The following is a 27,567-nucleotide window of genomic DNA, read 5'->3' as shown; positions in this document are numbered from 1 at the left end:
GGGCCAGAATTAAAAGGACGAAGTCCTTGGTGAGGCTGGAGCAGACGAAGCCAGGGCTTCGTCAGGGGCGCGTTTCGCCCTTAGCATTACGGGCCTCCCTCAGAGAACTTGGCTGAATTGCAATTGCCATTTACTTGTTGATATCCCTCACCAGTCTGTAAGCTCCCTGAGGGCAGAGACCCTCGGTGTCATGCACTGTATTACACTACAGCTCCCGAAGCAATGTCCAGCTCATGTTACAAACAATAAATATTTCCCACCTTAAATGGCTGAATACACAAAAGACTGTACTTAGCCAATACTAGTTCACAAATAAATATCTATTGACTTATAGTAAATACGGATGTTAAAAAAACACAGATGACACAACCAAAGAAGGAGAAAAAAACCTGGCATTTGGATATTTTCAATTTTCTTTTTTCTTGTTTTTTTTTTTTTTTTTTTTTGGCCAAACCATGTGGCTTGTGGGATCTTAGTTCCCCAACCAGGGATGGAACCCATGCCCTCTGCCATGAAAGCATGGAGTCCAAACCACTGGACCGCCAGGGAATTCCCTGGATATTTTCAATTTAATAGCTATGCCCAACATGTCTATTAATGGGTGCTTGGGTATTTTCCCAGATTGTTAAGTTTGATTAAAATAAATGGAATGGTAATTTCTAGCATTTCTAAGTGCTTAGTTTATGTCAGGATCTCTTTTAAGTTTTATATTCATTACCTCACTTAACTTTTACATCAGCCCTATGAGATATCTTCTACTAGTATTAACATACTTGAAAGATGAGAAACTAAGCCATGGAAATGGTGAGTAATTTTTCTTGGGTTACCCAGCAGCTACTTGGTGGCAGAGTTGGGATTCAAACCCAGGCAGTTTCTCTCCAGAGGCGACATACCCATCTACTCTATGGATTTCAAAATCCCAGTCTAGAATTCCTTAATGATTAGAAAAATGAAGAACAAAATAAATGTGTCAACTACAAACACAGCACATATACAGCCAAAAGATGAATGACAAACTGGGAAAGATGTTTGTAATTCATGCCAGAGACAAAGGACTAATTTATAAAGTCATCATAGAAATCTCTAAGTGAAAGACAAGAGACTCAATAGGAAAATGGGCAAAGAATATATATAGAGAGAGCGTTCACACAGACACAAAAAACAACTCATGTAGCCTTTAAACATATGAAAAGATGCGTAATCCGATTAAGAGAAAGGCAAATTAAAACTGTTCAAAGATACCACTTTTCACCTATAAGGTTAGTGAATATCAAACAGTTGGCCCAGAGCTTCCACTGGCAAAGCTGGGGGAAAACAAGCTCTTTTCCTGTTGGCGAAAAAGTGCAAAATAACACCCAACCACGGGGCTGTGGGGCAATTTCGGGAAAGAAGTTACCTTTTGACCCAGTTATATCACTTCTGGGAATTAATCCTCAGGTACAGTTATCCATTGGCAAAATGATATATGAATAAGGATATTCATTGCAACGTGGCTTAGAATACAAAATTGGAAACAACCCAAACGTTCGTTAATAAAAGAGGTTATCTGAACTGTGTATCCAGACAATGGAAAATTAATCATTTGGAGGAGAAGGAGGAAGTTCTTTTTCTACTCATACAAAAAGGTTTCAAGGCTATATTGCAAAGTGAAAAGAAGAAAAGTGAAGTACAAGATAGTATATATGATATGATACCTTTTATGAAAGAAAAGGGAAGAATAAGGTTATAGTTGGCTCCATGCTTTAATCCACATAAAGACAGACTGGAAGGGCACACAGGAAGTTAATAAAGGTGATTCCTTGTCGGTAAAGGGTGAGGTTGGGAGACAGGGAGTGATCTAAGTACTTTACTTAATGACAGATCTCATGAAAAGTTAGGAGTAGGTAAATCAAGACTTCTCAATGTATGCTTATCTTTTTTAATCTTTGAACCACATAAATACTTTGCTATTTACAAATGAAAAGGAAGAAAGTAACAATAGCTATACTCATAGCACACTTACTGCTTGCCTGTCACTGTTCTAAGTACATTGCTTTTATAATCTTGGGGATTTCACAGCAGGTCACATTTTTATTCCTATTGTGCAGGTGCTAGGAACAGGTTTAGAGGAGTTAAGGAATTTGCCTAGGGTCATATAGCTAGTACATTGTCGACCTCAAACCCAAACCTACATTATGAGCTGTTATTCTACTTACACAGAGGTGGATTTTTTTTTTTTTTTTTTACATTTCCTTTCTACCTTGAGAGACATGAGTTGATGTCCCCTCATGACATAGTCTCATGGGCACGCTTGTGTTTGCAAACAAATGATTGCTGGAAATCCCCAAGTGTTCACCAGTTGCAATAGCTCACTGTAGCGATGGCTTAAGGTAAAATGTCTGCAGTCATGTGCTCTCCAAGGAAGGCTAGCTGTAATTCCATCCCCTCCTCTCCTAAACCAGAAAGCATATCAAAGTGAAAGCAATAGCAAGGTTATTATTTTAAGGAATACTTCACATTTATTAAGTTCTTACAGCATGCCAGGCGCAGATGCTGTAAGTGTATCACATGTATAAAGAGTTAATGTTCACACAGAGGTAGGGACTATCATTGTCACAGTTACAGGCTGAATTGTGTTTCCTCAAAAAGTATGTTGAAGTTCTAACCCCTGTACCTCAGAATGTGACTTTATGGGGAAACGGGGTCTTTACAGAGGTCATTAAGTTAAAATGAGCTCATTAGGATGGACCCTAATCCAGTATGAATGGTGGCTTTCTGAAAAGGGGAAATCTGGAGCCAGACAGATAAGCACAGAGAGAAGAGGACGTGAGGATGGCTGTGTGATAACAGAGGCAGGGATTGGAATGATGTAGCTGCAAGCCCAGGAGTGTGAAAGATTGCTGGCCACTACCAGAAACTAGGAAGGATCCCCTCTAGAGTCTCAGAGGAAGCAGGACCCTGCTGACACCTTCATTTCAGATGTGTAGCCTCCAGAATGGTGAGACAATACATTTCTGTTCTTTGAAGCCTCCCTGTTTGTGGTACTAGGACATGAATACAATCACCGTCTTACAGATGGAGGAACCAAGGTACAGAGAGATTAAGTTACCGTTCAGAGAGGTTACCCAGACGTATATGGTTGGTAAGTCCATAATGGCACCTCAACCTGAGCTTGGGAAGTCTGGTTCCTGAAGAATGCTCCATTCCGGTCAAACTGGTATTTTAAAATCATTTGCAAACCCCAGTTCTTTGGCTGAACTGTGTGTCTCACTTCATGACTGGTCTGAACACGGTGTTTGACCTCAACCCTATATCAAAGGGCAGAGCACAGTGTTCAGAGCGGGGCAACCCTACCAAGCTCCCGAGGGCATGGCAGTGAGCGTGATTGCAACCACATCCCAGCCAGAAGTGCAGCTGCTGAGAACTGTGGGGCCAGCCCAGGCAGCTTTCTGGTCCTCCCTGAAACAGCTGAGCGTGGCCAGGACCCACGGGGTCCACACTTCAAAGCAGCGGAAGCCTTCCTCACAGCCTCTCATTTTGTGATCAGCAGGAGTCACGAGCCAGGAATGTGGGGTGTTTAAATTATTTTTTTAACTTAAGAAAGGGTCAGGGTAAGTACAAGAGGGCTAAAGCAACTTTCAGTAACTGCCTTCCCAAATCCCCTTTGTACCCGATGCCCAGTAAATGCAAATATTTTCTGAATGGAACAATGCTTCTTAGATCATGTGGGAAGAGAGAGTGATGGGATGAAGGAAAGCCTGGCAGAGCCCTTCATCCAAGCCTGGGCTGGTCCCTGTAGCGTGTCTCTGTGTGTCCTCTCCTGGAAGATGCAGCCCTGTGAGCAAACCACATGCCAGTGGGGCCCAGGCAGAATGGCAGCCTTCCGTGCAGCCAGGAGGGAGGCAAAGGTGTGCCTGAGATGGACATCAGCGTCCAAAACAAAATTTGGTGAAACCAAGAGTCAAATGATGAAAGGGAGATTGAACACAGGTCATAGCCACGTTGGGCAAAGGGACAGTGTTTGGGTAGATAATTTCCCCCAGCTATATTGTCAAAGCCTGGAATATTTTAATACCATCACCAGATGAGATCATGCTGTACTGGATGACACAGGACTGCGTGTTCTCTAGCCATTCCGGATACAGTGTAGACGGTCAGTAAGCACATCTTGTCTGGTTGGTTTATTTCCTGGATGGGCTTGGCATGGGCTTCATGTTCCCAATTAGGATCAGAGCAAAAGAAGAGAAACTGTCTTTGCTGGAAGCCTGGCCAACAGGTCTGCACCAGAACGATTCTTCTTGAATGGAAGAAAATACCACCCTACACCTAAGGGACAAAATATGTGCCTCTGGGTACAACTTGGGATGTCAAGGAGGAGAAGCAACATGATCAGCTTTTGCCTAACGTGGAGGCAAAAGGAGGATGTAGCCAATCGTTAAGAGTGTTAGACAATGAGACAGAGTGAGGGAAAGATTTATTTCCTTAATTTTAAATCTCAGATCCTGGTACTGATAAACCTGGGTTTATTATACTCTAGTAAAAACAAGCTTTGTTTCATAAGTCTAATGTTTGAAGACTATCTCAGCCTTAACATCTGAATACCACGTGTAAAAGAAATCCCTGGAAATAGCAACAGATTTCTTCCCAAAACTCTGAAAGACACACCTGGGCTTTTTCTTACCCTTTTCCAAAGTTTAAATTCTGGAGCTCTATATCTCAAGGTGGGTGAAAATGTTTTACCTGCTTTGCTGCTAAAGAAGCAGACTCTGAAATATCAAAGCCCGCAGGGAAATTCCAGAGACAAAGAGAAAAGCGACTCACCTGGGAGTGGGCCCCGCTCTCAAGAGACTTATTTCTAAAATGCATATTGCAAAGGCGAACCTCCGGCTGGCAGACATCTGCTCTAGCTACACAGTTCCGCGTGGAATGGCGGTTTCTGGACGGTTTCTGGAACACAGTTATATGCAAAGGACTGGGGAACAATTATTGTTTGTTTCTGCTCAGGACTTTTGTCAGATTGGACTTGTTGGGTGCCAAAGTCCAGTCAAAGGAGAGTCATTTCGTAATTTGGGGCCTACTGTTTTGGCCAAGAATATGCTTATCGCTTGTATATTCAGGCAAGAAGCCTGTGAATGCTAAATGGCTGAGATTAGCAGCAGTGTTGTGTTGAAAACAAAAACCAAACAAACAGACAACTCCAGTGGTTTTCATTTTGGGAGACTCTGGGAGGGATGGTGAGGGACTGTGTAATTTGGGGAAAAAAGGTCTGTGGATGATTCTCATAGAGGCAGAAACTCAAAAATTAGTAAAAGAATTGCCCTGGCTGTGACATTCGTAGAGACATGCATGGACCTAGAGACTGTCATACAGAGTGAAGTGAGTCAGAAAGAGAAAAACAAATATCGTATATTAACACATATATGAGGAATCTAGAAAAACGGTACAAAGGAACCGGTTTCCAAGGCAGAAATAGAGACCCAGATGTAGAGCACAAACATATGGACACCAAGTGGGGAAAGTGGGGAGGATTGTGGGGAAATGAGTTGGGAGATTGGGATACCAAATTGTACACTCTAAATATATGCAGTTTATTGTATGTTAATAACTGTATCTCAATAAAAGTTCTTTAAAAAAAAGAAAAAAAGAATTGCCCTGGCCGGAAACGGAGGCACAGACATAGATGTTCCAATCTGAGGATGAGCCGAGGTTATTTCCACGTGGGCAAAGCGGAACATGCATTTACAAACCTGGCTTTTTTAGTAGGCATAGTGGGTCATTTTGAAGAACCCAGGTACACTCCCTAAGGCCTTTCCAACATCTTCCAGAAGAATATGATCTCTTCATCTCAGAAACACACTTGTTAGCAAGATAGAGTCTGAGATGGAATAACTTGCTCCAACTCACCAGAAAGATTTTTTTTCCCCCTCATTTTTATGTTCAGTGCTTGTGGAAAGGGCAGGGTATTTTGGAAGTACCGGAGAATGGGGACATCACAGCTGCTTTTAAAACACAGGTTGCACAATAGAATGACTTGAGGATTTGTGAAAAAACACTGATGCCTGCCCACTCCCACCTGATACTAATAATCGATCTGGGAGGGGACTCTGCATTAGTATTTTTTTAAAGCTTGCTGGGTCATTCAAATGTGTGGCCAGGGTCGAGATTTCTAATGACCACCTTGAGAAGAAACACATGAGATGCGGTATGTTATTGATTTTTTAAAAATTCGTTGACACTTAGGGGAGTTCATAAGTATTCTTTAATTAAAAGTATAGGCAATTTTCAACCATTAGCACATATCAAGACCAGCAAAACAGAGGGTAGGGTTGGGGAGATAACAGATATCGACCTAGTTTTTCCAGTACTGCCTGCCTTTTGCATTTTTCCCATGGGCTTACCTAGAGTAAAAGAGTAAAAGTTATCTACTCTCATCACCCTTTCTTGCCCTCTCTTTTTTTTAATGCAGGGCTAGAGCTCTCTAATGGGACTGATTGCATCAGTTCCTGAGTCTGCCGTGTGGACGGTTTACGTGGTCAACATGTAGGTCATGCAGAATTGCCAAGTAATAAGGTGATTCGAACATGTGCAGTGACACTTGTAACTACATTGATGAATAAATGTATGCCGAAGGACACTTCTTGGGAATCTTTGCTAATGACAAGTAGGCTGTATCCAGTTACAGTACGAATCTGTCAGACTTAATGGAGGAATGCTGAACCCCCTTTCTTACATGACCTCTCTGAACCCTGCCAGGACAACCCTGTCAGATGTAATGGAGGAATGTTGAAACCCCTTTCTTACATGACCTCTCAGAACCCTGCCAGGAAGAAGGACTTGGAATCAGGCAGGGTAGAATGATGCTTTATGCTAATTAGACTTAATGCTAATTGATTAGACTTCATGATAGTTGATGTCACAATTAGATGTGACTGGAGATTGAAAAATCACCTTTCACCTTGGAGACTGACTCATTGGAGGCAGGGAATGGAGTATCAAGGCGGGGGTTTTCTTAGCTGACTGGTTTGAATGTTGAATTGCTCTGTAGAAGTTATATTTATTTTTTCCCCCAAGTTTCAGGCAAAATGTAATGTAGCAAAGTAATGGGAGTGGTAATAATAATAAACTATAATAATAATAATTATAAAAATATAGTATGTGTTACATTTCTGTAACACTTTAAATTCTTCTTTGCCCTTAATGTCTATCATGTATTGGACATGTTTTGAAATGAGGTTTGGATTTCTGTGTATATTTCAGGGAAATGAAAGTTAGAGAAGTGAAATTGAGAGCGTTTTAAATTTGTGTAACACTTAATGGCTTCCAAAGAACAGAATGAACAAATTCTTATGGAATTTCTATAATATGCCAGATTATATATGCTCAATCTCATGTAATCCTCAAGATAACCCATTTTACAGTTGAGGAAACTGAGGTCACTGAGATGGCATCATTTGTCCCGCATCACCCACGCCCAGTGGTGAGTAGCTGGAATTTGAACTCGGTGAATCTCAGGCTCTTCCTCCCACACCATCAGTTCTGTTGTTACTATTCTACTTATGTATGTGAAACAACATAAACTATAAAATTCCTCACTAAATCCTCTCAACTCCATAAAAGGTAAGTTTTCAGTCTGGGCTTACAGATGCAGCTCAGAGAAACACAGCTAAGGTGACATGTGAAGAAATAGCAGAGGTGGGATCTGAACAAACCACGTCTTCAAACTCTAATTCCAGCCTTTCCTGCTCTGCTGGGTGTTCTCAAAGTTTTCATCACTCAGGGCCCTTTTAAAATAAAAAAAAAAAAAATTCACATTGGTTTCAATTTGCTTAGGAACTTTGTGGGGTTAAATTCTATTTATCGCACAATAATAATACTTTTCCCCATTTTTAAGGCAGAGGCATGCGCACGTGGACGCTAGAATGTGTGACCATCAGGCAGAAACCCTGAGTTTTTACCGAGGGGATGTAAATGCATTGAGCAAAATTTTCATTCGGCTCTTTTAGAGTGGTAGAATCAGTTTTTTGAAAGTTTGTTATTGGTAATTTCATGGACTCCCTTTTACTGTCCAGAGATTTCAAGTTGGGAAAAATTGCCTTATTCCATATAGGCTGCTAGCTGTGTCCCAAAAGATCCATGGGTCTTACAGTGCTATGAACTTGTGGTGCTTTTACTTGCAACACATGCTCTTGCTGCAGATAATTAGAATCGTTGAACACAGAGACCTTTGAGATGACCGTCTACTGCAAACCCATTGGTCCCTAAAATCTAGGATTGTGCTTAGCACATATTAAGCTTCAATAGATATTGTAAATTACACGCATTAATAGATGAATGAATATATACGGATGGGGAAACTGATGTCCAGGATGGGTAAGTGGCAAGTCCAAGGTCACACAGTCAGGGGCACTGGCAGCGTCAGAGTCTAGCTCTCCTCACTGCTGGTTCTGTGCCATGTTCATTACAGTATTTTCAGAGAGCTCTTTTACAAGAGAGGAGAAAGAATTTCTCTATCGAGTGGTTCTGGGGCTGTTTGTGAAGCTCAATGAGGGTGATGTAAGTAGGTTATCCCTTTACAGTAACGAGGATTCCTGTGGCTTGGATCTGTTTGCAATCACACGGAACTACTTGGGGCCCACTTGATTTTAAGGGAAAGTTCCACATCGTCCCTTTCTCTTGCGAAGTTCACACAGTCCAGCTCTGTCCTATTTTTCTGTTTACCAACACTCTTGACTGCCTACCTGCACCGAAGGCTTCAACATCATGTTATAATCTCCCTCTGTCCTCAGACTCCAGCCTTTACTTTAGTTATTTCAATATTCTTAAAGGCACTATCCTCCCTGCCTTGATTTCATCCGTTCTATCAATATTTGTCTTAATTCCATTCAGCTGCCATTCTCAGTGTCATCCCAACACCCGTCATGGCTTTATCTATGAAAATGTCAAAGACCTAGTCTCTGACCACAATTTCCAGTTCTTCCAGCTACCTCACTCTCATAATACTCTAAACTCCTCCTTACTTTGGCTTTATTGAGACATTCAGCTCCGCAATTTCTCCATTTACCCCAGATTAACACCCTCCTGCTGGCCTCTCTTCTTTTCCTCCTCTGTGTGGACTCCCTGCTCATTAATGAGCCCCTCTCCCGAGCTCAACCCCCTCACACCTCTTCTACCCCTTGGATCATCATCTACAAACTCTCATCCTGGGGATCCGTCCTGCCAGTTCAGTTTTCCACTGCTTTGCCTAAATTGAATTGGACATTCATCTCTGTTTACTTGTCTTTTCATTGGACTTTGGACAGATTCTTTCCCCCTTTCTCTTAGTGGCTCCTTTCACCTCTTGCTGTACAAAGAAATCCAGAAACACCTTTGCTTCCGGTGGGCACCTCTCATGTCAACTTCCCTGCATCTCAATCAAATCTCAGAGGAAGGTGGTGGCGGTGGGGGGTGGGGGACTTGCTTTTATTCAGGAAATTCGGGCTGCTCTGTAGTTACACCTTGATTCTACTGTATTAGCTGTTCTCCTCCTTATATACTCCATTTCTTCATTTTGATCAATTCCTTCTCATCAGCCTTGTGAATATGCTCAAGTCTCTTTCATCTTTACAGAGTTCTACCAAATTCCTTGATTTTCTCTCATCGTTACTACCCTTGATAGCCAAACTTTTGCAGTCTGTATCAATTTTCTTCCTTTACCACATGGTTCTTTACCTTCAGCTTATTGCAGCCTGCCTTTTACTCCATTGAACACCTCCTTATTGCTAAATTTGAAGTACAGTTTTTGGCCCTATCTTTGTCTCATAGAGGCATTTGACCCTACCAGCTGCTCTTATGCTTTAAAATTCTCTGTTCCTTTGGCTTTTGTGATACGGCATTTCCTGTTCTTCTGCGTTTCATTTGTCACTCCTCTCCCTTGTCCGTCACACAAATGCTACTATTTCCCTTGGGGTCTGTCCCCTGCCTTCTTCACTTCTCTACTCTACCTATTTTTCTTACCTGCTCTTAAGATTACACCTATCTTTTAGAACCAGAAGTCTCAAAGGGTGGTGTTTTGAAGTTCCTTTAACAAAACCTCTGGGTTCTTGTTTTGAAAGTATAGATACCTAGAAGCGATAATTTTCAAAAATGCAAAGTTTATTGTGTTCCTTTTCAGCTTAACAGTCTTCAAGGACTTCTAAGAAATCTCCAGGTGGATTTTAATTTGTCCATGATAAGTTGCACTTGCCATGTCTAAAATCAAACATATAATTCTTGCCCTGTTCCTGTCAAGGAAGCTCTTTTTATAATTCCTTATTTTGTCAATGAGTCACCACCCGCCCTCTTTTTCTGTTTCTATATCTCAATGTCATCTTTATCTTTTATTGCAATAATATTCTGACAGCATACACAGTGTGGAGCCGTTACTTCACAGTCATTTTACAGTTACTGAATAATCCATTGATTTCACTTGGTTCAGGTATATTTGGCTTCTGGGACTTGAGACTTTGACAAAAAGAAACTAGTATTTGAAGACCAAACTGTATACAGACTGAATAGTTATCAATATGTAAACCCATGTAAATATAGTAGGGGTTGATGCTTGGCAAATCTTAAATTCTTTTTAATTTTCTCTTTTAAAATTATGTTTTCTTGACACTTTGCAACTCCAGGGCTGAACCTTGAAGCTTAATGGCCTGGGCAGATGGTGAAATAAAAAAGCAATTGATCACCTGTGAATCTCAAAGCAGCGGGGATCGCACAGGTTACAATACAGACAATGCTGCTTCTCAGGCTCAGAGAGTGTGAGAGAGGGGAGTAGAGGCGGGAGAGGCAGGCTTGGAGACGTGTGTTCTGAGTCACATTTTCAGGCCAAATTCCAGAATGGGGCCAACATGTTAAGTAGGTTGAGGTCAAAGACAGATGTTTCTGTCCTTGCCATCTGGAACTCTGGGAGAACAACTTCCAGACTTTCCCAGTTTGGGGAAAAAAATGAATCAAAATAAAAGTGTTTGTGCTGTGTGTTTGGGCAGAGAAGGAGGGATTGACTTGGCTTCCTAGGTTTCTTTGGCTGTCATGTGTCACAGAGGATATTTGTTCCCCTCTGTCCAGAGGAAGGATGGGGAGGGTAGGTGGCAGGCTTTCTACGTCAAAGACAAAGTGGTTCTGGAGTTGAGGGCGGGGAGATGGAAAGGCACTTACAGTCACACCTCAGGAGTCTAGTGTTAGTGAGGGCTAAGGTGGGGGCCCAGGCAGCAGGGAGGACCACCAGGCCCTGAAGATCCCCCAGCTTCAGGAAGAGGAAGAGATCCCATATTCTTCAGTCAAAAGCTTTAGCTACAGATACCAAGATGGTAGTGCCCAGGTAGATGAGATAGATGCTGTAAATACTGGAAGAACCAGAGGATTCGGTATAAGGACCTGTCTGAGGGTCTAACACCCTTATCAACACCACCCTCCACATCTCCCATCAAAAGTTAACATCATCGTGGAGAAGAGCAGGAAGAAGGGGAAGAAATCTAAAACATTGGGCACATGTGCAAATGACTGGATTGAGGTTCTAGGACCAGATTCTGCATCCAGCAGAGTGGAGACTTGTAAGGAAGATCAGATTCATAGGAAGAAAGAAGGAAGGAAGAAAGGAGAGAGAGAGATGGAGGGAGGGAAGGAGGCAGGAAATAAAAGAAAGAAAGAAAAAAAAGAATGTGGATACATTTTTCTTTCTGCACCTGAGTGTAGTGTAAGCAAAATTTTGACCCTGTTTCAGAGGTGCACGGGTCTTCCCTAGACATGTTTACTAATCCTTCCTCTCTAGGGATGGGGCCAGTCGATAACTTTAGATGATTTAAGTCAGGAACTTCATCTTGTTTCTGGCCCAGCATCATCTTTTTCATTTTTTCCCTCTCTACTGACTTGAGCTTTTCTTTGTCTTGGGGTTTCATATAAATTGTTGATGGACTGCCAGGGGTTTACCTGCTTTGAGTTCACCTGGTCAGTTTCCAATTTCTATAGGTCCCAGGTTTGTGTTTGTCAAATTAGAAGATGAAAAAAGTCACTACCACTGAAGAACTGAGGAGGAGAGAATAAGAAAGCACTATGTAAACTGTCATGTGTCATCAATCCTAGCTTTGATCCAGTTCATGAAGACCACGATACCACTAGATGTTAGATTTTGATGGAACTGTACAACAGTTTTACTGTTATAAAATGTGCTTGTGTGAACAGCTTTCCTCATTGACTGCGAACCATGCACTTGGCCTGACTGTGAGCAGATGCAGGAGAGTTTGCTATTTACAATGTAGAAGAAAGTGGGAGAACATTACTCACAGCTCATCTTTTACTGTGAGCAGTCTGAGACTTGCGTTAAAAACACTTAAACATGCTGATGGGAAATACCTGAATTAGAATGAACCTAGCATGACCTTAAGTTGGTGTGTTGCATTTGTAACACCTACGAAATTCAAACTTGGAAGCGATACTTATTTCATCCTGAAAATGAGCTCTGGAAAGGTCAAAGGAAGATCAACTTGCCCAATGAAAAATGGATGAAAAAAATTTTTTTCATTCAATTTTATGTTAAGTATATTGGTTACAGGATATATAATACAAGAGGAGAGAGGTACTGTGGGGAGAATACAACCTGGTGAATGTAAGCTATACCAGCCTAGAGGCAATGGTACCAGTTTTCAGAGGCAGTGAAGTGGTTAAGCGGTTAACTTGAGGTTAAGTGCAAGGACACTGGAGCCTGGGTTGGGATTCCTCTTTGGCCACTTACTAGCTCTGTGACTTTGGACAGTGGCTCAAGTTCTTTGTGCCTCAGTGTCCTCTCCTACAAAGTATCGGTGGTAGTAGCAGCCCACCTCAGAGTTAACATGAAATTAAATAGTTTACTGCTACACTCTCAGTAGTGTGTCTGCCCCAAGTAAGTGCTGAATAGGTGTTTGCTGTTATTATTCCATGCCTTTTATGGACCATCCCTGAATCCACTGCTCTCGCTTTTCAAATCTGGCAGTGTTGTGCTTGCAATGAAGAATGGCAACGCCCTTAAAATGAAGAACTGCAAAGCCCTTTAGCAAGTCATTACTCAGGAGTTTCACAGTCGTCCCCTCAGGTTCCTTTGAACTGAAATGGTACATCCCTTTGCGTTCAAATTAGGTTGTATTAACATTAAAGCCTCCTGTGCAGTGACTTGTAGTTCCCCGCCTTCTTCCATTTTATTGTGTGGCGACCTGCGACCCGCGTGGTACTAATACACAGAGACTAGTCCTCTACATTCTTTAGCTTCTACCTTCTAGTCAAAGTGCCCTACCATTAGCTTTGCTGACTGCGCTCTCTGCTGTGCTTCTCTTCTGCCCCGAGGGTGCTATGGCGTCAAAGACTGCCCTGATATACATTTGGAGGTCGGCCCACTTGGGGTTAAACCATGACCCGGGCATGTGGGAAACACATTAGCTAATCCATCACCCATTTCCAAGGCCCTCTTGCCGGGACTGGCTTCACAGGGCTCAGCGCTCAGGAGGGCCCCAGGCTTGGTTTAATGCTCTGCTGGTACCATCTAGAAATTCTGGATTTTACGTTGGGACTTTTGTTTTGAAAGCAAAGTGTGATGGGAAAGTGGAGCGTGTGCACAAGCAGAAGAAATGTGCCCTGTGTGTCTCCCTTCCATGACACCCCATTTGCACAGTGTTTATGTTGCCCTGTGAACACGGGATTCGGGTGGATTTATGATGTGTGGAAGTTCAGTGACTCAGAATAAACGTGAGTATAAGGTAAGTGTGTTACGTCTAAGACTAAGTGGGAGGTGATGTGGTGGGGGGGGATGGGGGGACATGGACAGCCCTGAGAAGTCACACTCTCTGAACCAGGACTTCCTTCCAAGACACACAAAACCCCACAAAGGACCAAGAAACATTATCCTGTCTTTCTTACTAGTGTTCCTTCCCTGCATTAGCATCCACGTAATGCTGAAAATAATATAGAAGGAAAGAAAAAGATAGGGCAACACATCGTTTCTTTTTTTCTGTCTCTTCTTACGCACTAGTGAGACGTGCTGGTGGGATGCACATGTGTCCAGAAGTGAACTAAAAACAGCTGAGTTAGCTTTGTGCAGTGTTCCTAACAGTGCTGGGAAGAATGAAATGCATGCAAATACATGTGCATATTTGAGTTACGAAGTACAAAAATTGTGTGATTTCAGTGATTCCACATAGAAATGAAAGATTAGAGTTAAAATTCATGCCAGTATTTTAACATTTTAATTTTTCTTTACTTAGAACAACATTAAGTGGCAAACAAAATATATCATGTTAAGAGAGAGATTTCAGAAGAAAGGAGGTAGCTTTATATTTTTTTGCCTGTAGTGGCACTTTTTTTTCCTGCTTTTTGAACAATTTTAATTTTTCCTCCACTTTTATTCTGTTCTGGGCCCCACAGATGATCCAGCCAGCCCTGCCTCTTCCTTCCTATAGAAGTTGGTGAAGTTAAAAGCTTGATTTCTCAGCCTCCCTTACAGTTAGCAGTGGCCATGTGACCACATTCTGGCCAATGAGCCATAGCTGAAGTCCACTGGAAAGCCTTGGGGAAAACTGAAATGCTTGGTACGAGAAGCAGACATTGATTGTACTGCCTTTCCCCTTCTGCCCTCCTTGAACAATAATATCCTAGCTGGTGCTATGCAGCCATCTTGTGACCATTAGGAAATAAACGTAAGAACAAAAAGCCAAAGGCTATAAAGGTTGCAGTGAAAAGCTGAGTCTGTGTCCTTGAGGGTCTTGTTGAGCTGCTGAGCCGACACCAGCAGCCATCAACCTAGACTTTTTTGTGAAAAAAATAACCCCCTACTAATTTTAGCCACTGTGAGCCTTTCCATTTCTGTTGCCCATTCACTACCAGTGGACACGTGGGCCATGATCTGCCTGCCTTGCCCAAGGTCTTTCATCAGAACAAGACAATTCCTCCTGCGTTCAGCCCTATTGTTTCCACCATCAAGGCTCTAAACCAGTGTCACAGGCCAGTGAGGGAGGCAGGGAGGCCAGTGCTGTATCAACGCTTCCTTCTCTTCCTTGTCCCTCTCTGCTAGCTCCTGTGTTCCAGCACTCCTCTTAGCTGCTCCCAAACGAAAGGTGCTGTGATGAGCCATCAGTGTAAGTAGGTACCTGGTGGAGGCAGCCTCAGACACACCCCAGACACATCCAAAACCCAGACTCAGCCCAGTCAGGTCATCCTATAACTTTTAGAATAGCAATAATTTCTCTTTCTTACACTTAAGGTAAAACAGCAGTGATTGAAGTCAAGCAAATGAAAAAGAATTGACAGAAAACTCTTCATCTATCATAAGGAAAACTTAATCATGAAGACTTTCACAGTTGGAGTTTTCTTTTTTCTTCTTCTTCTTCTTTTATAACCACTTCATCTTTGGTCCCTGCAGAAGCCCAGTTTCTTTGCCACTGAGTGGCCCCCACTGTCCTCTCCCTGGAGACTGGCACTCATAGGATTTCAGCACATGGCAGAGGTCTAGTAATTAAGCACATACTTTCAGAGAAGCCAGGGAGAATGAGGGGCTCAGTCCCTCACTAACTGAGATGACACCTGGCCAAGTCTTGGCCATCAGCATTGCTGTAATGAGGACACGTTAACAGGACTGCTGCTGACACAGCCTGTGTGTGTCCATGTTCGGCATATCGACTTAGGGCAAGAGACTTCGTTGTTCTTAACTGAAGGGGGTTCGTTAAAACATAACATTTCCCAGCAAGAATAAAGCGTTTTATTATTTAGCAATCTCTTCCAACGGTTATAACAGCTTAAATATTTACCAGGGACTGTTGGGGAGCTCTAGTCTTTCACTGGGAGACTTTGTATCAAGCCTATTCCAGGAATATGGGTCAGAGTCCTCACTGGTCAGCTTATTGTAGGGTCAGCCAAACTCCTGAGTTAGCTACATCCTCTGTTCTTTCCCCTCCCTGCTGTCAGCACAGGAAAGACACAGAATCATACTCTGTTTGGCTCTCCAGACACTATGTTTAACATTTCGATGCAGGAGTTTGAAATCACTGACTGAAAAGATCTCCCTACATAGCTGAACGAGACCTCAGCTATGGCTTACAGTCCAGAATGTGGTCGTGTGACCCTCACTAGGTGTAAGGCAGGCTGGGAAATCAAGTTTTCAGCTTTACCAACTTCCATAGTAAAGGTAGTTAAGATGCACAGTTTTATAGTAAAATACCATGTGAACCACTCACTTAAGAATTGAAGCAGATTGCAGCCATTTTAAAGCAGGATGATATTCTCAGAGGAGCTGGAACCGTAACAGATCCCACCTCACAGAATTACAGTAGCAACAGAATGAAGTTGCATTGTGTAAATGGTAAAGCACTTCATAGATGGAAAATTAATACCTTCTCCCGTTGTACCGTCTGTATGTGAGAAATTGCAGGGCACACTGGCTGTTAAAGTTCAGCTTTTAGTTTAGATTTATGTGATGCTTAAATGAAACCTTCTTCCAGGGATAACAGTGTTACCCTAAAAGCTGAATTCCTGGCTTGCAGGTGTAAACACCACTGCTACTAAGAGACTCTAAAGAGGTCTGTTTCCACTTTGTAGGGACACTTCAGGAAGCACCTCCCTCTGCTTGGTCAACAGTAGTTTCTACTGCACTGAAGTGAATGTTATCCCCTTGTACACACGAGCAAGGGTTAACCTCTGGCAAGATCCTGCTTAAACTACATGGAAATATCACACAGGTTCAGTGGGTTAGATACACTGCAGGGCATTTGGCGTAAGCCACACCATTTGTGCAACATGTTCTTGTCTGCAGCCTTCTCCAGCTTATCTGTGGTTTACTGGAAGCTGCTTACGAGTGGAGTCTGTTTCTCTATAGTCTACTCGTTGTCAGAAAGAGACCAAATGTTTCAGTTAAAGGGAAAAGTAAGGCAGTAGTACCGAACATCCCATAACAGTAAATGCCAATCAATGACACCTACCCCATCAAGTTCATCTTATTCCCTAGAGAAGTCAAGTTTAACACCAAGACTTCTACACTCAAGCAAGGTCTGCCTTGGGGTCATCTTCCCTGTAGCTCTAGGTCTTCTTGAAATGAATGAGAGCCTTGAACTTTCTTAACAGGGTAGAATGTTTGTGTCCTAGTGTGAAAGACATTTGACCATCAGTCTGCCCACCTCACTTAGAAGCTCAGAAACTCTTTTGAGTAGCCTACACCAGTCTGGACCAGTCCACACAGTTGTGTTTTGATGAAGCCAAACATGGCTGAATAAAGGACAAGGGAAGGCAAAGGATAAAAGACACGAACCAACAGTTCACTAATGAATGATTTTTATACTAGACATAATAGAGGCTATATGGTGCAGGCTTTATCCACTGGACTCCCATTAAACTCCTAGGAAAGGAGTATGTATAGGTCTGAGAGAGAAAATAGAAGCTTCAAAGGCATCAGACAGTAATTTACTTGTGGTCCTATTCCATGGATTTCCACTTTTTCATTTTTTTGACAATCCAGAATCTATTATAACTAACATTTGCTCACCTTACACTGCTGTATGTTATAGCTTGTCTTGACTACATCAACCCAAGGGAGGGGTCAAATGAACTGATGGGAACACGAGATTCTGCCATTCCAGTTTATTGAAACAAGTAGATTTGTAGCTTTCTTTGCATACAGAAAAGTGCACAAGAAAATAAGTATGTACAAAACAATTGTGTGGCTGGTCATCCCTTTCAAAATTTTTCTACTTTCAAAAATTCAACTACCTAGAAATAATTGCCTCCAGTTTAGCACATTTAGGTATTCGGACATATAAAATAGTATTTCAAGTCTGTGTTGATAATGACTGAATAGGAAGTCAGATGGAAAATGATGCCACATACGATCAGCTATTACCATTCAATGTAAAACCATAGGACTTTAGGTTGGACTACTTGGGGCTGATCAATAAAGGTTCAGGAGGCCACCAGTTTGGTTACATCCTGAGCAGCCATCCTCTTCCTCCCCCTAAAGATAACATTGTATGTGGTTGATTAACACCCACAAGGACCTGAGCACTAGAGGTCATGAGACAACATTAAAAAACCCAACATAAACAAAACGAAACAAAACTCATAGGACAAGAACAAACCCTTCAGAACTGTGTCAACAATAGGACTGAAAATGAATTGGAAACATTCGCAAGGTTATGAGGAGAAAAATATTGCAGACATTAAATTTTTAATGATAACACCAAATACATGTTCTACAGAATTTTTTCCCCCATTTATCATCCTGCTAACTATGAGATTGTGGCGACAAGAACGTTTTCCAGTTACTTGAATAAGATTTGGCATGACCCCAAATAAGCACCTAATATGTTTGGCACAATCACATTTCACTTTGTGATGTGCTGCTCTTCGGAATACAGTCCTTCTTTGCTGAGTTGAGTTCGATTTTTCTTCAACATGAACTGCTCTTCTGGAACTTCAGCTCAAGAGGATGGCCTCCTATTCCATAGGAAGGATAAAGGTTGTACCCATTTGCAATCCTAGTTACTGGGATTAGAGATGACTGAGACGGCAGAGAGGCTTCAGATCTGTGAATCATTAGATTTTTTTTGCCCCATAAAACTCTGTTGTTTGTGAAACAGAGGTAATGTTATAGGAACCCAGGAGCAAAAATGACTGAAAAGAGAATCAGAGGGAAAAGAGAGGAGGGATGAAAAATGATTTCCCCTCATTTGTAATAGCTAGCAAGAGATTGGAGAAAGGACAATCTTGCCCTTGAGAGAAAAATAATCTTCAGAAAGAGAAGTTATATCTTTAAAAATCTTCTTAGGTATGTCAGATTCCAAAGTCCCTAAGGAGAAACTGGACTTGCTTCCATTTTGCTTTAAAAATGCTTTATGTGTGATGGTCTGAAGCAAGATTTAAGAAGGTGCCTTGCTCTGCCACAATCTTTTTTTTTTTTGTTGCTCTGAAACAGAACCCCCAAACACTCTGAACAGTAAAGACTTTAACATTTATTCAAAACAGTAGGATCTGAGGGGTTGTGGTGGCTGCATTTCCCAACCAGAGGGTACACGGTAAAGTGTTCTAGAAGGTTCTAGGGACACAATAGACAAGGGTTCAAGTAGGGAAACTACTTCATTTACATTTAAGCTAGAGAGTTTAGGTTCTTAATTTATTTAAAGCCATAGATTCAGTTTAGCTAAACAGAAAGTGGAAGGCATTCTACAAGTGGAAGAGGCAGCAAGAAATAAGGCAACAGATAATATGTCAAAGCCAGAACAAGGGCAGAGGTCAGGACTTGTTTGCCTATGAGCTTTGTCCTTGACTACTAAGGCCAACCTTTCTGTTCCTCTGGGTAGTCAGCGTGCCAAGTTCCTAGAGGAGTATGGAGAAGAAAAAACCCATGGTTAGAATTTTGGGGTTTTATATCAATGCATTACATATTAAGTCATTATTTCAAAATGTCAGCAATAGTATCTCCTAGGACTGATTCAAGAGGATTGGATACAAGAAGCAGTGTAGAATCTGTAATAAAGTGATGAACACAAGTGCCCAATGATGTTAGCTATTTCCTCCCATGGCGGTTCTCCTCCCCACCCCTGAATCTATATATTTAGCAGGTTGACAAAAATTATCCTTCCTTCATGACCTAAAGAAGAAAGGGCCTCCAAAGAGAACTTTAGTCAATTAAATTTAGTGCAAACAATCCTCCTAGACTTTTAGTGCAGTTTATTCCTTGCCAGTGGTTCGTGTGTGCCTCCCCTGGAGAGGAGGCAAGAATGAGTCTCTGTTAAGACTTCCAGCCCTTCAATATCTTCAATATATCACACTGCTTTATTAACATTAGAAATCATCTAGATGCTTGTTAAAATGAAGCTTTTCCTCAGCACCAAAGGGGATTCCTTAGGGCTGGGGCCCAGGAATCTGCCTTTTCAGTAATCTCACTCGGGTTCTCAAGCTGATTTTATGGAAAAGCACTTTCAGAAGTACGGTAATTATAGAGGTGGAGTGAAGGCGGTTAATCCAAATTGCAAATAAACTCAAATCTTATGGTTGGTATCAGAGTTAAGATATTTATCTATTTAAAAGAATTCCATTCTACATGGGTCAAGACAGAGTTTGGTAGTCTCACTTGAATGGGGCAAGAGTGAAAAAAAAAATAAGTGAGTTCTTTTCATTCTTCCGGTTGTTCTCCCCTTCCAAAATGCAGATAAGTCTCCTCTCCTGCACTAACTTCAATCTTTTAAGATCAGACAAAGCTGCTTCCACTCACTGTTGAGAAAGAAAGCCACCCCCCGCCCCCTTCCCAGGTCTCAGTCTAAAGTGGTTGCACGCAACAACTCGCCGAGGATAAAACCCGCCAGCAGACTCATCTGAACTCACACTCGTTAGGAAGGAGATAGCAGCAGCCGCCACCCCTTTGGGATTTAACACCACCAGGCTATTTCAGACGAATTGTGAGGCTCCTCACAAAGAAATACATAATGATTTGGGAGGCAGAAGTGTTGTAATCATGATCTGTTTGGCTGACCTGTTTGGTGGCTTCAGAAGGTCTTCAGATTTTGAAGCTTCTTTAGAAAACCGAGTAACTACTAGGAAGCTTTGCAATCACTTCAATAGGAAGGTCAAAAATCTAGAAGGCTGTTATGTGTTATACTGAGTTTTACTTTCATACTGAAGTGAAATATCAAAAACACAGGATGACAGAAATCCGTATCGATATGAGAATATTACTGGGTTTTATATGTATAAGAACTCTATTCATTAATGCCCAGCCTAGTCATGACTGAATTAATTAAGCACAGAGTTCCATATGTTTTACTTCTCCATTACAGAGGTTTAACTTCTTTCCAATTCTAAAAGTAAAAATTTACTCTTAACCCCCATGCCACCCTTTTTCACCGAACCTAAGCTTAGTAGGACCTTCTACTTACAGAAGTTAAGCGAAAGGGTTTCCAAATGGATCCCTATATACATCAGAAGATGTGGGTTGAGGAGAAGCCATCTATGGAGATAAAACCATCTAGTCAATAACTATAATTACAATGATAAGAAAATACCCATAATTAAGACTTCTCAGATCCCTCTAAAAATCACTTAGGTCACAGACTAATCAGATTACTGCATGGGTCTATGATGATTTGTGTTTGCCTCCTTGTGACTGATATAGATACATGTATATATATATTAGGTATATATATTTATTATTTACATCACAACCAAGATTCAGAATTATGTTTGCCTCTCTCAAATGCAAAATGTTATTTTTATGAGCTAAGTAATTACGGGTGGGAAATTAGGAACACAAATCTTTGAAAGATTTCTAAAGATAGTATTTTGGCTCAATTTTCTTTCAAAGTGCTTTCCCAAGCTAGGTTAAATGAGATACAAAGGACTTTTTTGATATGATATTTGTTTCTCAAGTTCAAGAGAGTAGTTCCGGCAAAAATAATCTTTCCTCAGTTTGAGTCGAGGTTTACACCGCACTAGTTCTCAATGATAAGTCTTATTCAAATGTCCTTTATCGTTGATATGAGCAAGCTTAATTCAGGAGGCAATAACACTGTGGGATGTACTTTGGAGCATCAGCTTCTAATAGTTGATACTTACAGAAGCTGGTGATGAATGGAAAGAATCTTTCGAGAAGGGGTTCTCGAATGCATTGTCAGCAGATTTGGTAACTGGCAGGGCACCTTGTCTGGGAGCTGGCTTTGGTAGTTCTAGAAGGTGAAAAAGTTGTCAGTAGACAAGCTTTCCCCAAATTCATGCACACATCCTCCAGTCAGGCTTATCTTGGAACTTAAGTTCCATACTTTTGAAATTGACATCAATGGGTCAAAAAACACCAACAAATACTAGGACTCCCAATGATTACTGCAGGCAAATTCAACCCTTCTTGGAAGAGGAAGCCATGCACATTCACTTGAAGTGGAAGAGATGCAGAATTCCCACACTTAAAATCACCTACACGGCAAACCTTCATTAAGCCTTGAGGCCGACACAGAAGTAAAGGCTCCAAGAGATTAAATCACTAGGCAGATTAACTAGCTAATACAGTACAGCTAGCATTCACACACTGGTTGCATTTTGAAGTGCTTTCTTTCTACCACACCTTTTTAACTTTCCTCATTAGATGGGTAGTACAGTCCATACATACCCGCTCTTGAAACAATGAGCCCTTGTCATACATACAGCCCTCCAGGTGCCAGCCCTCCAGATGCCACGACCCACTGAATTTCAATAGCTCTTGGTGGGCCCTTTTAAGAATTGTCACAAGAGGGCAGCATTGGGCTGGCCCTCAGAAACAGGTAACTATGGTAAACAGTTACCTCCATAAGGTAAATGGTTAAGTTGTCTCCATAACCTCTGATAAGCAAAAAAAGCAAGAGTAAAGCTATCGGTGGGTCAGGAGAGGGTTCTTCTGGGGGACTCTGTGGGCCCATATGACCGTGAAATACTTGTTGGTACAGTTGGCAGAGAAGTAGGTAGCTTACCATTGATCCTTCTCAATAGTTGATTGGCATCAAAGTCATCATGGTCTGCATTCTCCTGAGGAATGCCAACTTTGTTGCTGAAATAGTTGGAGAAGGCACTTGAAGTCCCAGAGGAATTCTGTTCTCCCTTCCTTGCTGGCAGAGTCGGTGGCTGCCGCAGCTGGAAGTCCTTGAACATTTCTTTCACTTCCTTGACTTCTTTGTCCCCAAGTGGGTCCAAGGCAACGAAGGCATCACTGGAGACGTCCTTTGGAGGGCCAGTTCTGGGAGGTGGTTGAGGAGGAGGAGTGACCAGGAGAGAGGAGAGCATAGAAGGGGGCTGGGATGACACAGCAGGTGCTGGGAAAACATTGCTCTGAAAAGGATTCCCCAGAGGGCTGGTTGATGACCAAGTATTGGGTGCCACGGATGCTGATGGGCCCCAGACTACAGGGGCTGGAGGGGAAGCTGAGGCTGCAAAGGAGGAAGGCTGGTTCCAACCTGGAACAGCTGGGCTTGTGGTAAAGACAATTGGAGGACTGAATCCTGAAGGCTGAGCAGCCAGCATAGCGCCCGGGACCATTGTGGTGGATTGAGTGAAGACTAAGGGTGCTGGGTTCCATGGTCCCGCCTGAGCAGATATACCTGGCACACCACCTGAAGGAAGGAAGCGGGAAAAGGGACTTAGCAGGAAGACTAGCCTGAAGAGGATTCCTGAGTTTCAGAAAGTCAACTCTCCAGAGAGCACCCACATGCCAAAGCTTTATTAAGCCTTGCGGCTGACATGGCTTTTATTAGATTAAATCACTCTAAAGATGAATTCTCTGTAGCAAGCATTCAAGTGCTGGTTGTGTTTTGAAGCCCTTTCTTTCTTCCACACCTTTTTAACTTTCCTCATTAGATAGGTAATAGAGTCCGTAAGCACCTAGTCATAAAACAGAGAAGGAGCCCTTCTCATATGTACACTGATGTAATTCAAACAGTTAGAACAGAGCCTGTCAGCAGCGTGAACCTACATGTTGAGTAAATACATTTACATACATAAACCATGCTTTTTATGAAGTAATTAAGGTAATCCATTGGATACTCTTGAGTCATTGATTTAACCTTTTCATTTGGCAACTGGCTCATGTCTGAGGTCTTAAGGAGACTCTGGGGTCTCCAACATGGCTCTGGGGTCTTATGGAGACCAGCTATCAAGCATGTGCATTAGGCTTTAACATGCTTACCTCCCAAAGAAAGCATTTCAAAGCCTCCTTGCTTTTAAATGCTGCCAAGGTTGACAGAGCTATATAAAAGGATGATAAATTTGGTTGATGCCAAGATAGTTTTAGATGTTTATATACAAAAATGGAGGAAAGGCTGGTTATCCTGGGAGAGCTGTTTCAAATAAAATGCTTCCTGCCATGTGTCATTCACTAAAGGTTGCCAGAAGTTGCAACAGAGTATTTAAAAGAGGAAGAGAGAGAGAAGACATAATGTGAAGCAAACAAAACAAAACAAACAAACAAACAAAAAACCAAAACAAACCAAAAAACCCCAAAAAACAACCCTTGCAATGTAACTAACTGTCTGTATCCAGGCATCTGCTCTTTGTGAGGAAATGGCTCTATAACCTGCACACTTGCCATTGTTGATTTGTAGTTAAATCACTGAAATCTAGGTCTCCCCCATGTTTGTCCTCCTCTTCTTGAGAAGCTCATTTCCTATACCTTGTTCTAATACGTAAGACATTTTCTCTTTTGCCTTTTCCCAAGTGTATTAATGACCCAGTTAAACTGTCACCACTAACAGAAAACCTAAATTCAGCCTCATACCTATTCACAAACGATGCTCTGTTCTCAAAACCTACTTGCTTTGAGCTTTGGAGCACAGCATTCTTTAGTTAGGAAAGTTTTCTAACCAAAGTAGGAAAAAGCCTTCAAACTTGGGTTAGGAATGTTTTTGTTTCCAGAGTGAGAAATATTTTTAAAATAATATTCAGGGGCTGATGCAGTAAGATGTTGTATCTTGAATTTTCTTAGGATTGGATCTTGGTGTCACTTGACTCAACCGTCCTCAGGAACACCAGCCATTTGGCTGTAAACACATAAGGTATGGTTACCAAGAGTGCTGGGTGTCCGTGGTGGGTCCTCTTACTAAATTAACATGCTCACTTTTTTTTCTTGGAGCTTATATCTTTTTTTTTTAATACCTCTTTACTGGAGTATAATTGCTTTACAATGTTGTGTTAGTTTCTGCTGGACAACAAAGCGAATCAGTTATATGTATACATATACCCCCATATCCCCACCCTCTTGAGTCTGCCTCCCACCCTCCCTACCTCAGTCCTCTAGGTTGTCACAAACTGAACTGATCTCCATGATGCGCTTATGTCCAAGAATGAAGCGTGCTCATTTTTGAGGTGAGGAAACTGGGTACAAGAATATTAATTATTAAAATTGGGAGGGTCATGGTTTGTGACAGAGACTAAAACTCAGGCATACCAGCTCCGAGTACAGCACCCTTTCCTCCTGTTCTGTCTTCTTGGCATCAAGGGGCAGAACTATATTTTTTATTAGAATGTTAATTCAAATACTTATTTTACATATACAGAAATTAGACTTCATTTACACTCAAGAATATACATACCAGCACACCTCGGAGACATTATGGGTTTGCCTCCAGACCACTGCCATAAAGGGAACATGGCAATGAAGGGAGTCACACAAAGTTTTTGGTTTCCCAGCCCATATAAAAGTTATGTTTACACTATACTGTAGTCTAGTAAACGTGCACTAGCGTTATGTCTAAAAAACCAATGTACAGACCTTGATTTAAAAATGCTTTATTGTTAAAAAAATGCTAACCATCACCTGAGCCTTTCTCGAGTCATAATCTTTTTGCAGTAGCAACATCAAACATCATCAGTCACAGATCACCACAGCAATATAATAATAATAATAGAAGTTTGAAATATTGCAGGAATTGCCAAAATGTGACACAGAGACACAAAGTGAACAAACACTGTTAGAAAAATGGTGCTGATAGACTTGCTGGACTCAAGGCTGTCACAAACCATCAATTTGTAAAAAAACTCAGTATCTCCAAACTGCAATAAAATGACGTCTGCCTGCATTCCTTTCACAACCAGTCAAGGGAACAGTTCTCTTAGATCCTATAATACAGGCTTCTAGAAGTGGGTTGAGTTTGAGTGAAGTTATTGCTAGCACTTTAAAACAAACTACATAAATTTTATTAACTGAAGCCAGAGTCACTAATAATTTACACAAATTGAATGTGCAAATTGGGTAGAATTTTACCATCTTTCCTGTTGGATGACTTGCCTTCCTTTAGGAAAATGTGTAGCTTTAGTCTTAGGTGGTATTAGTGGGAGTGGTGGTAAAAGAGAAAAATATATTTGCTAGGAATTAAAGGCTTTCCCAGTGTTTATTTAGGTCAACCTTCATTACCATCTCCCAGATCCCATGCATTGTGTTTCCAAGACAGTTAAGGCCCTGCTGGAGACAGGTAAGGAAAAAGAAAGTGTGGGTATCAAAAGTTAGTTTTATTAACCTTTGATGCTAGATTAAAATACAGGGCAGCTAGTCAAAGCCAAAGGCTCAGCTTTCTACATTATCCCTTCCCCACCCCCAGTTCTCCAGAGGAGATCGTTCCCCAGCTGGGTCCAGCGGAAGCCAGACCCACCACCTTCCATGGCTTGGCTGAGAATCCCTGCTAGTGGACAGCGGCTATACTGTAGGGCTCAGTTTGAGTCCCATGGCCAAACTTGGAAGAATCATCAGTATTCTGCAATTGTATACCCCAAGGCCTCAACAGGGGCACCTAGCCAAAAAGCTTCACTTTGTCTGAATAAATTAACAGTTATAGGGTCCAGCTGTATTTTCAGGCTGACTTGTTAAATATTGGCTGTAAAAATTCTTCGGGGCGTTGATATCAGACTATAAAGCTCTGCGATGTGACCTAGTCTCAAGCTCTCTACCCTTCTGCGGGGAAAGCGACAACCAGCTCCACTTGGGGATGCAGGAAAAAGGGATGCAGATAGGGGAAGACCCCAAGAGATATGAGGTGCTTGGGGAATCTCCTGATGGTGTAAATCCCAAGCAGAGGCCTGAAATGAGTTGGCTTCTCATAGCTGCAGGGATTTCAGCCACTCAGCAGTTGGAAAACAATCCCCCTCCTGCCACCACACTCCAGATATGATTGAACAGATTTAACATGACAGAACCAAAATATTTTCCTTTGCAAGAAAACAGCAGGAAAAAAAGAGCTCTGATGACTGACCCTGTAGGAGGCAGAGAAAGCCAAGATCCCTGGTGAAATTTTATAAAATAGGGAAGAGAATCTCTCTTCATCTATAGCCCCCCTTCAGCTCCTCCCAAGACAGAGTGTATTTGGAGCTTATAGAGGTGCCAAGAAGTAGAAAAACAAAGAGAATCGCCAGCAGGACAGCAAAGACTATTGTTGGGGTCTCTGAAGACTGTTCCGTGGAGGCAGGAAAGAACTGGAGGCTGTGGGCAAAGAGTGGCAGGGCCACCCTCAGCCAAGTGGCCATCCCCAGTGTCCTGCCACACAGAGGCCCAGCAGCTGACGTGACACATTTTTGAATGACAGCAGCACCACATCTTAGGTATCTGGTAAAATTCCATCTCTTCCCTTATTTCTGTGTTCTTTTCAACGTCATGTTTCTATACTGTAGACTCATCTTCTGACTCTACTGAGGCACCCAGCTGGCCGAAATATCAGCCAGGAGTTGCTAAGGCTTAAGTGTTCAGAGACTGATCAGGATATATGCCTGTCTCACACCCACCATATGCCTAGGAACAGAGCTGGGATCAGAACCCGGCACTTTCATTCAATGACTCACACTTGCTTCAGATTTAACTTATAGGCTTCTTGGGGTGTATATTCCCTCCAAGAGGGATATTGGTTTAATAGGGGATAGAGCCTCAATTTAGTAATAGCAAATTACATGGAAGACATACATGTTGCTACTTTTTCAAACAGAGACGACAGACAAGCCTCTCTCATCTCAACCCTGTTTCTTCAATGGAGCTGGTGTGAGCTTCAGAATCCCTTGCAATTGTCTTCAGTGAGCTATGACCAGTTGGTTCAGGTAAGTGCAATACTGAAAATGGATTTCTTCTCATAT

General features: G+C 41.9%; 2 protein-coding genes across 7 annotated transcripts in view; both read right to left on the bottom strand.

The window, feature by feature from the left end:
- Positions 1-4,942, bottom strand: part of C9 (complement C9) — a 65,496-nt gene extending 60,554 nt beyond the window's left edge. Inside the window, exon 1 of one of the 2 annotated variants that reach the window (XM_057709789.1) lies at positions 4,801-4,942. In XM_057709789.1, the coding sequence (XP_057565772.1) occupies positions 4,801-4,877 (77 nt within the window). In that variant the 5' untranslated portion in view covers positions 4,878-4,942. The remainder of the gene's footprint in view (positions 1-4,800) is intronic. The other variant, XM_057709788.1, reaches the window with a different exon arrangement.
- A 13,989-nt stretch (positions 4,943-18,931) lies between these two features.
- The window catches only part of DAB2 (DAB adaptor protein 2), a 48,358-nt gene continuing 39,722 nt past the window's right edge, over positions 18,932-27,567 (bottom strand). For 4 of the 5 annotated variants that reach the window (XM_057709628.1, XM_057709631.1, XM_057709629.1 and 1 more), the window contains 4 exons: positions 22,437-23,072; positions 21,553-21,662; positions 20,877-20,947; positions 18,932-19,317 (listed from right to left, as the gene is read on the bottom strand). In XM_057709628.1, the coding sequence (XP_057565611.1) occupies positions 20,882-20,947; positions 21,553-21,662; positions 22,437-23,072 (812 nt within the window). In that variant the 3' untranslated portion in view covers positions 18,932-19,317; positions 20,877-20,881. The remainder of the gene's footprint in view (positions 19,318-20,876; positions 20,948-21,552; positions 21,663-22,436; positions 23,073-27,567) is intronic. The other variant, XM_057709630.1, reaches the window with a different exon arrangement.

The sequence above is a fragment of the Hippopotamus amphibius genome, chromosome 15 (genome assembly GCF_030028045.1).
Source record: "Hippopotamus amphibius kiboko isolate mHipAmp2 chromosome 15, mHipAmp2.hap2, whole genome shotgun sequence".
NCBI lineage: Eukaryota > Metazoa > Chordata > Mammalia > Artiodactyla > Hippopotamidae > Hippopotamus > Hippopotamus amphibius.
This window is presented reverse-complemented; position numbering and strand designations above follow the sequence as displayed.